Source organism: Schistosoma mansoni (genome assembly GCF_000237925.1).
Source record: "Schistosoma mansoni, WGS project CABG00000000 data, supercontig 0201, strain Puerto Rico, whole genome shotgun sequence".
Classification (NCBI taxonomy): Eukaryota; Metazoa; Platyhelminthes; class Trematoda; order Strigeidida; family Schistosomatidae; genus Schistosoma; species Schistosoma mansoni.
The window spans coordinates 184,976-198,420 of NW_017386075.1; the positions used below are offsets into that span (position 1 = coordinate 184,976).

A 13,445-nucleotide genomic window follows, 5' to 3' on the forward strand; every position below is an offset into this window, starting at 1 on the left:
GAACCACTATCGGACTCCGGAATCATCATAAACACTACCTCTACATCTGCCGATAAGCAATTGGCAGTAGGATAACTCTACCGATCTGAGACAAATGCACTCACTCAAACTACAATATATACAAACCCACAAATGACTACCTAAATGACTAGAATTAAAGCAATGAAATAGATAGACTATGGCCAGTTTGTCAGCGACAAAGATCTGGAACCGTACTGAAACAATATGAAACGACCATAAATAAACCGATAAGTTTATATAAGTTGCTACAAAGATATTGGATATTGGAAGTCCAGTCGAAACTCATTGCTACTAAATACAAAGTGCATCAAATAAAAGCTTGTTTTTTTATGGCGATTCGAAGACCCACAGTAATCCTATTCATATAACTAGTGAGATCTTCTCCATTCCCATAGTTCTTAATCACAATTATATTAAACTTGTGTTTTGTTTAGGTTCGTTGCTGCCGGACCTTAAAACCCGGTAGATTCGACTCCATCGGATTGACCTGCGGAGATTTGTTCACCAGTTTTTGTGGATATTGTAGTTATTCTCATGTCTTCATATCTTAACAGGATTTTTGTTATTCGGTGACGAAAATATATTGTTCCTGGGGGAGTATTTTTGATAACATGTCAGCTAATTTTATGTATTCCAATACTGCATTATCTTCCCTCATACCACATCAACAGCAACAGCACATAGTTACTCAACGTAGTCGGTCAGCTTCAACGTCTAACGCTGGACCAAATGTTCACACACAATATCAAGTTGCTCTCTCACAACCTTATCAAAACCTTGGCCCTATGGATGGGTCGTGGACTCAGACGCAGGGAATGTATGTCAATGGGTTAAATAAAATGATTAATGTATTTCCCGGGCAAAGCATGACAGATATGGAACAAACACCAATCAGTCAGTCAAGTGAGGTAAGAAAAAGACAAAATACCTCTAAGCTAGCTTACCTGGGTTACGCCTCTCATCAAATAACATAGCCTTCTTGTTTATCTTAAGTCTAGTTCAAAGAGGCGTAATGGCATCTCCCGAAACCCATCACTTTTCTCTGAAAGGCCTCACTATAAAAGTCATAAAAATTCCAGACCCATTAGATACTGTATTCCTTTGTATTTTTATTACTTTGCTATTCAGTTCACTTTAGTAGCGTATACTCTTACTTGTTATCTCACTTGTAATTTTTGTAGCATACCAATGGGGCATTTGTATGTCTTTACTCCCCATTCATCCTGTAAACCTTTTGTGGCTATTCTGAGTTCATAAGTTAGTGGTGTATCAACTGTTGCTAGCAGTTTCGATTAGGCTATAGAACAATCATTACTTTAACGCAGATTATCTGCATAATAAGGAAAATATGAAGTTTTTTTTCATAAAACCACAGTAGTTAGTGCTATCACTAATCCTATGTTGAAGTTGGGTATGGAATTAATTGTACCGTCAACTTATTTTTGCATCTAAGCAAATGATCGAGTTGATGCACTTCGTCTATCAAGTGCAGATTCGTGTTTTCAGCTTCAGGCCATGTGAGTCGGCAATATTAACTCGCTGCTCAAACTGAAGTGGGTCAGTATTCTAGCGGTTATAAGTCGAACGCCTTAGCCATCAAGCCATCACTCAAGTAGGGGCAAAGAGGATATATCAAATAATGGAGTCGTATATTTCAATCGATGTATGAACTATCTGAGGAAATAATTTGTTGTTGACATGTGTTGCATGTATAAGTATATACGTTCCCAAACTTTGAATCATGTGACACTAACATGCTATCATATCGTCTTTCAATTTGAAGTATTTTATCACTTTATTCATATCCCCATGTAATGCGTCTATTTTGAGGTATTCTTCTTTTGTTAGGTGTTTGTGTTGTTGAGATCTATATCTGTATAGCTATACCATAACAGTAAATTTGATAAAAATCAAGACAAGCGCGAAAGTGCGATGTTCACAATCACAAAGCTGAGTCATCAGTTTGAGTCCCTCTTTATATTTCTAGTTCAAATTCACTAAATACTTTGTTTCTAACAGCTGAAAACTACTAACATACAATGTTTGGCTCAAAACCTAGTACTTTATTTATATATGTTCCCCTTACATGGACATTAACTTCGCTCACCACATGTTTTACAGTGAAGAAATGAATAGGATGTCTACCAAACAAGTAATAACCTGTTTCAATAGTAGTTTCGTTTAAGGGTGCAAAGCACGTGCTATTTATTATCGTAGCACTGAAAGTGCACTTATCTTGATTTTACCTACATTAAAACGGATCAAATATTCTTATAAGATATAGGCATCTGAAGAGTAAACGCATACACTAGAATAGAGAATATTCAGTCGTTTTATGTAAAACAGCGGAACTAATCTGTTTATTTATTATTTATTTAAACACATATATATTGGTACAAAAGGGCACCAGGTACATATGCGCCACACTATTTGTGTGTGTGGGCTGTGATACTGCCCGGGTGCCCAAACCGAAGCAGGTGGTTTTCTTAGGGGGCCACACCCCGAGCCTTTGACCAAAAGGTCTGATCCACAAGGCAATGGAGCATCGTGAGGAGATGCAGTCCCATGGTAGCCGTTGACCAATGACAGGTTCGTCCGCCATTCGTTCCATCAGGATACTGGAGCCCATGTGCACCATTGGTTTGGAATCAGGGTTTTCCAACTCCCCTAGGTGGACCCTCCGTGTCCACCAACCCGGTTAAAGCGCCGGACATTCGCTTTTCGTCCTCTCACTTTCGTAAACAACACCCCCGCCACGAGAAGGCAGTGAGTAGGACTTCCCTGGCAGAGGCTATATATTCGCTGGCCATGTGCGAGCATTTCGAGAGGGAGAGTAGACTCTCCCCACTCTCGGCCGCACCAGGGCATTTGGGGGCTAACTAATCTGTACTAGATATCCTTCTGTTATAAAACCGGATAAAATTCCCTTCCAGGATTTCTCATTACTTTAGAAACTACATCGTTTTTAAACACCCACTATTACACTTTTACTTGAAGTATTTCTCAAGCATCATCAGGTATTGTATAACTTCTTCAGCGGTGCCAAGACTGTGATAGGCTACTTTCTCTATTGCCCTTGTCGTTGAAAATTGAGTTTTCTCTCCAAGCTGTACTAGGGTAAGTTTCACTTATTTTTACTAAGATCTGCTGTTACAGAAAATCATGACCTTATAGTTTTGACTGGAATGTACAAACATCAAAAATACTACCGAATAAATATTCCTAACTAGTTCTCTCACCATTTATTCGACATTGAGGACCTTTGAATCAAATATAAACAACAAATAGGATTAGCGATTAGATGCGAGTGATTGTGTTGAGTAACGAAAGCTAACTCTCAGAAGACCTTGGATCTGATACCTGCAGATATGTTATACCATCTTATTGATGTATTCAAGTCAATAGTCTTCTCCACTGAAGATTGCTGACCTAGCCCATAAAGTTTTATGGTCAAAGACTTCTATATTTGTAGTTATTCATATATATCTAAATATTCTGTTTGGTTTACCTAATCATTCGGTATTAGTTATAATCTACCGAATAAATTTTGCTTTAGATCATCCAGCTACAATGGTAAATCTTTATAGCTCACATTAGGTACTTTCTCAGAATCAGTCCTGGAAGGCAGTAAAATCCTACGATTTCTTTACTCGTATACTTTTAAACACAAAAAGTTAACAAGTTGTTGGTCCACTTCCATGTAGTGTTGATTTGCCAGTATTTTACTATCGGTTAACTTATACATTTTTGTAAAATAGTGCTACTCGAGTTCTCATTATTCCTCGTCATATCTTGGGTTTTTTATCATATGATGCTGTAACAAGTGAAATGAGATAATATTCTGAATTCTCTACAGTTTGCGTGTTTTATTTAAACCAGTTTTAAATATTTTTTTCTCAAATCAGAGTTATAAATATGCACCCAACATCAAACTAAATGAACTAAATTCAAGATCTTGTACTCATTCTTTCCAACCATCAAACGGAAATACTGGTGGGAATCATGGATCTATTACTCTGGGAGCCCAACAGGTTCATTTCGCTGTCGCGGCTACTCCCAATGGTTTAGTTCAGCCACATACAGGCCTACAAAACCCGTCTACATCAATACGTTCTGAACAAACTGGTGTCCTTCATCCAAACGCTCAACATCCATCTGGCTCTTTAGGTCAACCATTTCTTATTCCGGGAATTGTAGGGCAACCGACTATAAGAACATTGACACAGGATAACTTATCTCCAGCATACAGAGAATCTGGATCCACTCAACCACTTTTAACATCTGGTTCAAAGCAAGTAAATAATCTTAACAATACGAACACTGCACGTGACCTACACCCTCGGATTCTTGACGTTAATGTATCAATGAACCAATCAGCCTACGTGCCATCTGTCCCAGTCCAACAGCATCCCGTTGTCTCACACCATCAACTATACACGAGTCCTACACTTCAGCCACCGTCGTTACATGGGATGGTAGAGTATGTTCAAGCTGTCTATCCTACCAATCCAAATGTTCATGTTCCATATACCCAGCAATCTGCAGCCTTGTTTGGGCATTATCCTGCGCAAATGAACACTGGATTCGACTCAACAATGAATACAAACTTTAATTCACGTATACGCCACAACACTTGGGCTGGTCTTGAAGATAATATGTCCTCTGCTATTAATCATGATTCATCTGCTAGGAAAATAAAAAACGAAAAGGTTTTGGTTCCAAATGACTTTCCATCTACAGTCAACGATTATAATTTGAATTCACATGGTTCATTTACTCAATATACAGCCACTCCATATTTTTCTGGTTTCAACCAATCATCTTTTTACCAAACAGATGGTCAAAAGCCGGATATCTCTAAATTACCTGGTTCCGTTACATTCCACCATGGCGAAACACAAAAGCATCCGTGTAGTTATCAAAACCCCGCTTCTTTACAGTTCAATTCCTCCTCAGCTATGACTAACAAAGTAGATTTCCCCAGTAATGATGTTTCATATATGACTTCTGTTCCAGTAGGTCAACTGCCTTCAAGATCGAATTATCAAGTTCATAATAATTCATACTTATCATCAGTTCCATCTTGCATACCAGTTCAAAGCAATAATAACTATATTGGCAGCAATAACAATCATACTGTCTCTTCCCATGCTTATATTTTTAATTCTGATAATTCAAAAACACTACAACAATCAGCTTATCCCATAAAAGATAATTATCCACGCACAAGTCACAAACCTCGTGAGTGGAATAAATCTAAAGATGCGATCCATTATAAACCTCTATCAAGTTCTCATCACTCTCGTTTAAACAATACAAAATCAAGAAACGTCATTAAAAATTTCTCTTCAGACAAACAAGCTAGTTTTAATGACCGTAAACCTACTTCTAGTTCGATAAACGATAGGTTAACACAGACGGAAAAAAACACTAACTCTTTTACTGTTCAAACAACGTCGAGTTTTTTATCCTCAGGTAGTCAAGGTTTCATATCTTCCTTATCGACAGCTAACCAGGACTTTAATCCAAACCACCAACTGAATACAAAACCCACCCATTTCGACTATCCACAGGCCTATACAAATGTTCATGGGACGGTAAACCAGACTAATAAGCAGTGTGTTGGAGGACCACCAAAACATTTGCAAAATTATCAATCATCTCTTGCCAATAATAACCTACTGTCTAGTTATGTACAAGGTCTTCCTGAAAATCTGATAGCTAGTTTGAAATTAAGTGGTTTTCGCTTGGTTCTTGATTCATGTCCAACAAGGCAAGTCTTTATATTTTTCTTATATATTTATAAATGGCATCTACCGTAACACTTTTTTATATAACAATAGTTATCAGTAAATATTGGAAATAATCATCTTTTTTTTACTGGTATCCTTCTTTAAAATGAAATCAGGTTTACTTTTGCCCATTTTCGTGGTTTGTAAAATCCACATTAATCCAATGAATTCTGAATCTTGGTAATTAAATTACTACTCATTGTCAGGTACAGACTAGTGTGCTTGGCTTCAAGCCACATTCTAAGCATGACGGATAGTAATACCACTCAGTTCCCCAAACTGAATTGGGTGGATTGAGGTCTGAATCTGACTTAGTGACTGAGCTGCGGATGCCTTAACCGTCAGACTTATCCTGGTTACCAAACCTTAAATACTCAATAATTGGTTAATGTTGATAACATCTTTACAAACTCATATTTTCTTACTTTAGTTCATAATCTATTTCACTTTATATCAGTTATTTTTAGTGTATATAAATCTAATTGGACTTTGAATATCTGATTTTATCGTAGCTCTTGTCAGTCTGGACAGCTTGTTCTAAAAGAGGTACTTCATTTTCTGAGTAGATTATGTTCACTTTCATCACAGTAACAATCATATTTCTTTCCATTATTCATCGAATCTCTTTTAGTCCTGCTTGGAAAGTAAAAGTGCTTAGTAATCTATGTACTCATGAAACAACTGTGCTTTTTTGGTCAATGACTTAATAAATGGCTTTCCATTCTGACTTCGATGGATTCACGAAAAAAAGTGTGTGTCCTACCTATTGTATTCATCGGTTCATTAAAAAAAAACAAGTTTCTTATGGATGCCTAATTGTTCATTAGTACTGTACTTAGTATTGTTCCATAGGTTTTTCTTACCTATTTCTTTCATGTACCCCTAAAGAATGCTAAAGTACTTGAATAGAGTCCAATAAATTATTCACACTCGGCTATCTTTGATTCTATTTTTTATGTTATTATGTCTACGTTTACAATAAATCGCTGGTGGTTGTAATATTTTGTTGAGATTGTTATGATCTACAATTTCAGAGATGACGTTTGTAACAATTACATACCGTCCGTATATACTTATGTACTGGCGCTACAATGGCGACTCAGTTATCTGCTCATCTTTGTAACCACCAGTATGCCATTTTGATTGGATCTCTACAATCATGGGATACTACTTTTGGCATAGGTAATATATTTATCCACCTTTATGTACCAAGAAAATATACTACACTGGGTCAACAATATACCATCCTCATAGAAGCATCGCAATAGCGAATATTGATTGATCACCATTACCTAAAAATATGTTCTTTTCATAACTGTACTAGTGTCTAGAACAATGCAACCCTCCTAGTATTCATAGCATCTTTGGATACTGAACTACAGTTGTCCATCTTAAACTATTTCGAAGATAAATAGAACAACTACGAATTTATCATCCATTGTATAGTTTAGAATATGTTGTATTTATTTTTTTAATTTTTTTTTAGATTGTTACTTAGCACATCATTAGTTGGTTCGATTATTGGCCGAGGTGGTCGAACTATTCGTCAGATTACAACAAAAACGGGAGCTAAAATTGGGATGAAACAGGACATTATCACTTTTTCACAGTTCTCTTTGCCTGGGAAAGGGAAAAAGACATTCAAGTCGTCTGATTCTAACGGTATCAATCACATTGCAAGTACCAACCATTTTAGAGGAGAAGAAGAAGAAGGGGAAAAGGAAGAAACATGTCAACCGCCTGACAGTAAAGATACCTTTACAAATGTTAATGACAATACAAAGGTTGATCAACCATCAGAAACATGTCCAAATACCAATACTGAATCTATATTAACTAATAAATCTCAGTCCAATTTAGAGGTTCAATCAGACGAGAGTCAGCTTGCTATTCTTTTCGGATCAAGGGAACAGTGTTCAGCGGCATTATGTGAAATTCTTACAATATGTTTTCGTGAATCTAAACATCGTGGTTTCTCTGATCCTTGCTTAGGTCTACTTGTTGAACAGCATATCTATGCGCAACTGATAATGAATAAAGGGAAAAAATATTTCAATGCTATTCATACTGCTACAGGCGCACGGATATCAGTAACGGGGTAAGTTGTACTTACTATGCGCTTTTGGACCACATACATTTAACCGTTTAGTAGATGAAATAATGAATACAACTCGGTAACTACTTCCACATACAATTGGGACAATTAGTTTGTTTGAACCAGTACTCCAGTGATATATATATATATATATAACCTAAAAAATTAACCTTCAAAATCCCCACCCCCAACTAAACTATAATATTCAGCTCACTAGTGGTTTACTCTAGAGTGTTCCTTAAGTTCTAGAGATAAGTCGTTACTGGTGTTCAGATGTGTCAAAAGTGTAACATATGTCGCCAGTGGTGCTGGGAATGATTGTCACTCTTTATCGTAAGCTGACTGAAGTTAAAATTGTACCATTAAACGTTTGTTCAGTGACCGTTGTAGTTAAGTATCCTCGGCGAGACCTAAGGATCTTGGGTTTCGTCCCTGGTAGGGTCATGGATGTGCATTACTGAGGAGTCCCACACTAGAACAAGACAGCTGTTCAGTGCCCTTTGTTTCCCAATAGTACTCTAAAGGAGACCAATCTGTGATAAATACTACTTACACATATGTAAAATTATGTTTTGGTAGGCCTTTGTAATTTTTTAGAAGTAATAACGTATTACATATCCTAAATCATCATTAAAATGACCATTTTTTCTCTGTATCAAGAACACCACTTCAAATTCGTCCTTCTAGTGATGTTGAACAATGTAATTTAGCTCCTACCGATAGAGTATTGGTTGTACGTGGTCAATTACATTCTATTTGTGCCGCTGAAGCATTTCTTAGTGAACAAATTCGATGGGCAACAATTGAATCGTCTATTCCATCGAATTTTTGGCCATTACTCAATCATCTTCCTCCTCTTCCAATGAATAACAATAATAATAATAATAGATCATCAAAATCTTCCAATTTATCATTTAGTTATGATCCACAATCAGTATGTTCATTAATTATGTCATTAGGATCTATATTTTGGCCTCAATCTGTATGTGCTAAACTTGGAAAAAATACTAATTTTCAATATTATAATAAACGATCTTTAATACGAAGTATGACCACACAAAAAATTGACAATACACCATCTAAAAATATTTCTGGAAACATTGAAAATGATAATAATGTTGACAATGAAAACGATCCGAATAAACAAGATCAAGACAAAAATATCAATGATGATGATGATGATGATGATCATAGTGACAACTTGAAAACGATCAATGATAGTGATGAGAAAAATGGGATCGACCTCGAAACAAAAGACCCTATTGACAATACATTGAATCACTCATCAATGAACATTGAATTGTCAGTGGATGGTGGTGATGATGAAGAAGAAGAAGCAGAGGATCAAGATCAAGAAGAGATACATAGTAAAACGATTGGTAGTATTGTATCATCTGATTATGAACAAGACAAAAATGAATCTACTGTTGTTTTAGAAATGTCTGACGAGAATAAAGGTAATCAAGGGAGTATGGGTTTTTTTTAAAAATCATATGTTAAATGGCTTCTTTGTTTTACGGCAAATCGATGTTTTACCCCCCCCCCCATTGAATTCTTCCCTAGTAACATTTTGTTTGTACTCATTTTCTTGTGAGTAAACCTATATCCTATACATATTATTTGCTTAGGAACAGACAAAGGTGTGACTTGAAAAACGTCCAGTATACTAGTTGATTGTATGGTTTCCCTATCTCTAAACCCCTCTCTCTCTCTCCTCTCACTTGACTTCCTTCATAATATTATTAAATTTGTTTTGTGTTATACATTTCTTGCCACTTTGTCGTATCTGCAATATTTTTCCACTTAGTTTCAGACTTGTTATGTAGTACTCATGTTTTATTACCATGTGGTAATGAACTCCAAGACACGATGTAGAGTTGTAAATACATCTCTGCGTAAGATTTGAAGCCTCTTCGTTGACTGTTTGCAATCACATGACAGAAATAAAGAACTTTTCGTTACTTCTCAAAGTGAGAAGAACTAAGTGTCATGTACTACTGATAGTAGTACTTCATTCACATGGTTTGGCTAGTTACAAACACAATGTAAGACAAACCTGTGGCTAGTATATATATATGTATATATATATATCTTTTATAGTGCAACACTTAACATCAAGTTAAAATAAGAAATTGACAAGACTAAAAACAAATGAATTAAAATGATATTAATAATTAAAGGCTAAACGTAGAAAACACTCTTCAGACGTTTGTAATAATACTAAGCCCCAATATTTGATTTATCTATTTATTTAAACATATGCATATTGGTACAAAAGGGCACTAGATACATATGCCCCACATAAAACAATGAAAATAGGAAGAGAAAGGATGAAAAGATAAGGGGGACTGAAATGTACAACAGGAAGACTCTTTCAGTTAAGAAAGTTATAACCACTCTTTATGAAGAAACTAAAAGAAGGTTACAGCAAGATCGCCACTGGCTTCTATTCTAAGCCATATCTGATAACGTCTCTAGCCACTGTGTTGCACCATCTCTCGGACCCCATCCAGGGAGTTGTGAAGGACCAACAGAAGCTAGCCCTTTGCAGCTTTCTTTCATACCACGACACCATGTCATACACTGACCACCTCTCCGCTTTTTCCAACCAGTCCCAGAATCGGCAAATAATGCACGATGTGTAATTCTCTGGAACGACATTCGTGGAACATGTCCAAGCCACCGAAGTCGGTGTTTCAAGATGGTGACACCAATTGAATTATCGTCTCTGAGTTCGAACACATGATGCCGAACCTCTGCATTACTAACATGGTGTTGCCACTGGATGTCACCCAATATTTGAAGAGGTATAAAGAATAGATGCGTCTACTCCATTTGGACTAGCTTTTAGCCATATCACTTCACGTCTCAGATTATGATTATCTTGAAGATCTCAATCAGCAAGTGTTCAACTTCCTCTAAGGTTCAGCCAAACAATTGATAACTTCATAGATTGATGCCATGTTCTGTTTGACTAACTCTAGCCATCTTCCAACTTAATCCTATGCTGATTAGCATATCATGTTAGTCTCGGTAGTGACAAAGTATATATATATAACATGTTATCCCAACAACTTAAACCGACTAAAGTTAGCAATACCATCAGCCGATTTAACACACCTACTTAAGTCACTACGACTAACGTCAGTGGTTCATCCACGCCCTAGCGAGATTTCAAATCTTTCTATGATCAAAATGCTACTAGTGTACCAATGTCATTTACTTTTAAAGACTGTATCACAGCCATGAAGTAATACATAGTCATCTGATGCGCATTGTACTTTTGATTTAGCAGGCTATCGAATATTACTTTGTAAGCTGGCAAATGTCGAGCCACCTATTGTCATCTGTGACCAGATCTCGTCAGTTTCTTACCCACCATAGTTGATGAGACTGTCAAATAATTGAACTTCTCAATGCATCTAACATACATTCTCCATGTTAATAAACACATACAGTGCAATGCGTACTTTTATTTTTCTTTTACTCATCCCGATATGTCACTATTACTGATTTTTAGGGAATAAAACTTCCTCAAATTCAATTACAGTTGGTTGGAAGGTACGATATTCTCACTTTTGTTTATCTTCAATACCTTTCTTAGTCCTTGTTTCTCATAGTTGTTAAATGTATTCACATTTTCTCTTCACATTAATTTCTTTGTTCAGAGACAGAACTGCATTTGCCATCTAATAATTGTATTGATTCGGAAATACAAAAATCGGATAAACTAGATCAATTAAAACCTGATCAATGTGCATTTGAACGCTTAACTCGTTCAACAAACCCTAAAGAAACTAATCCTACTATGGTGACCGCTGTTCAACAGTCATTAATTGCAGCTGTAGGTCCAATAGCTTGGTTAGCTACCGGTGGTATGCTTTATATGCGTGTTTCCTACAACGAAGCTGGTTCATTGATTGGATCGGAAGGATCTCGAATTCAACAACTTATGCAAGCTACAGGAGCTGAAATACATGTTGGCAAGGTAAGAAGATATTCTTCTCTTTCTATACTTCATGATATATCAAAAAGAATGTTTGATAAAGCTGTACTGTATTACTATATCTGGACAAACTTGAGAAATTTGACACGGTTGTTGAAAAGCCGATTTTCAGGTGATATGAATGAATAATTTATGATGAAAACAAAAAAAAACATTTTCAGGGTCACTTTTATAATCGCTCAAGTTTTGATTCTATTCTTTAGTCTTGTCACACTTATCAGTTGTAAGCGTTTTTACGATAGAATGTTAGTAGGTTTTACTTAGTTCAGAACTATCTATGTACAGATTACCTGTCACCACATGTTGAATTTCGCACAAAATTTCACTATCTTTAGTCTGAACTGTTCATGTGTTACAGTTCTACTGAATTTATTTTCTGCCCCCGAATGCCCTGGTACGGCTGAGAGTGGGGAGAGTCCTCTCCCTCTCGAAATCCTCTCACATGACCACGCGTATATAGCCTCTGCCAGGGAAGTCTTACTCACTGCCTTCTCGTGGCATTACTGTTGTTTACGAAATTGAGAGGACGAAAAGCGAATGTCCGGCACTTTAACCGGGTTGGTGGACAAGGCGAGTCCACCTAGGGGAGTTGGAAAACCCTGATTCCAAACCAATGGTGCACATGGGCTGGCTCCAGTATCCTGAGGGAACAAATGGCGTACGAATCAATCGTTGATCACCGACTACCATGGGACTGCGTCTCCTCACGAAGCTCCACTGCCTTGTAGATCAGATCCTTAGGTCAAAGGCTCCGGGTGTGGCCCCCTAAGAAAACCACCTGCTTCAGTTCGGGCTTCTGGGCAGTATCACAGCCCTCACACAAATCGAATGAGATTTGTATGGCGCGTATATATCTGGTGCTTCCTTGCACCAATATTTATGTGTTTAAATAAATATAATCAAAATGAATATTAAGTGTGGCGTCGTTCATCATGATATAAAATTTCGACTGTATTAAATATTAAGTTAAACATTACAAGTTGAATAAACTAGACGACATTTAGGTTCCTTTATTTCAATTACCAGATACAGATTCGTGTACCTGATTATGAGCAACACTAATTGTGAGGACTAGCGATATTCATCGACTGGGCAAATTGATGTGGGTAGGGCGGTTAGGTTCTTACGTATGATTTAACTTCTGGAAGCTAAATGCCTTAATCATTAAGCCGCTGCTCCATTTAGTCATTATCCTATAACGAATAAATTCAACTGGCGTTCTTGGGAAGGAATTTAGAAAAATAATCACGCTTTCTTAAGTTTGATTGGATAATCAATTTTCCAGTTGATTACTAAATTTAGTACCTTTTTCTGAAATTTCCATAACGTCAACGTCGCCTATTATTAAATGAATACCTTGTTTTCTGTGCTACGATCTAGCTTTTAAAGTACGACTTCTTTCATATCTCTCATTCATTCCGTACATTGCTATTCTTGTGTAATTTACTATTCTTTAGTGGCCCCAAATACCCTCATATAACCAAGGGTGGGGAGAGTTTTCTCTCCCCCTTCTAATGCTCTCATGTGGTCA

At 36.7% G+C, this 13,445-nt stretch overlaps 1 protein-coding gene across 1 annotated transcript in view; it reads left to right on the forward strand.

Annotated features, from left to right (window-relative positions):
- Positions 1–614: 614 nt before the first annotated feature.
- The window catches only part of Smp_127620 (hypothetical protein), a gene marked incomplete at its 3' end in the record, with an annotated part of 32,531 nt that continues 19,700 nt past the window's right edge, over positions 615–13,445 (forward strand). Inside the window, exons 1-5 of the mRNA XM_018793543.1 lie at positions 615–929; positions 3,927–5,794; positions 7,300–7,911; positions 8,569–9,365; positions 11,577–11,896. Of these exons, the coding sequence (XP_018647139.1) occupies positions 633–929; positions 3,927–5,794; positions 7,300–7,911; positions 8,569–9,365; positions 11,577–11,896 (3,894 nt within the window). The 5' untranslated portion in view covers positions 615–632. The remainder of the gene's footprint in view (positions 930–3,926; positions 5,795–7,299; positions 7,912–8,568; positions 9,366–11,576; positions 11,897–13,445) is intronic.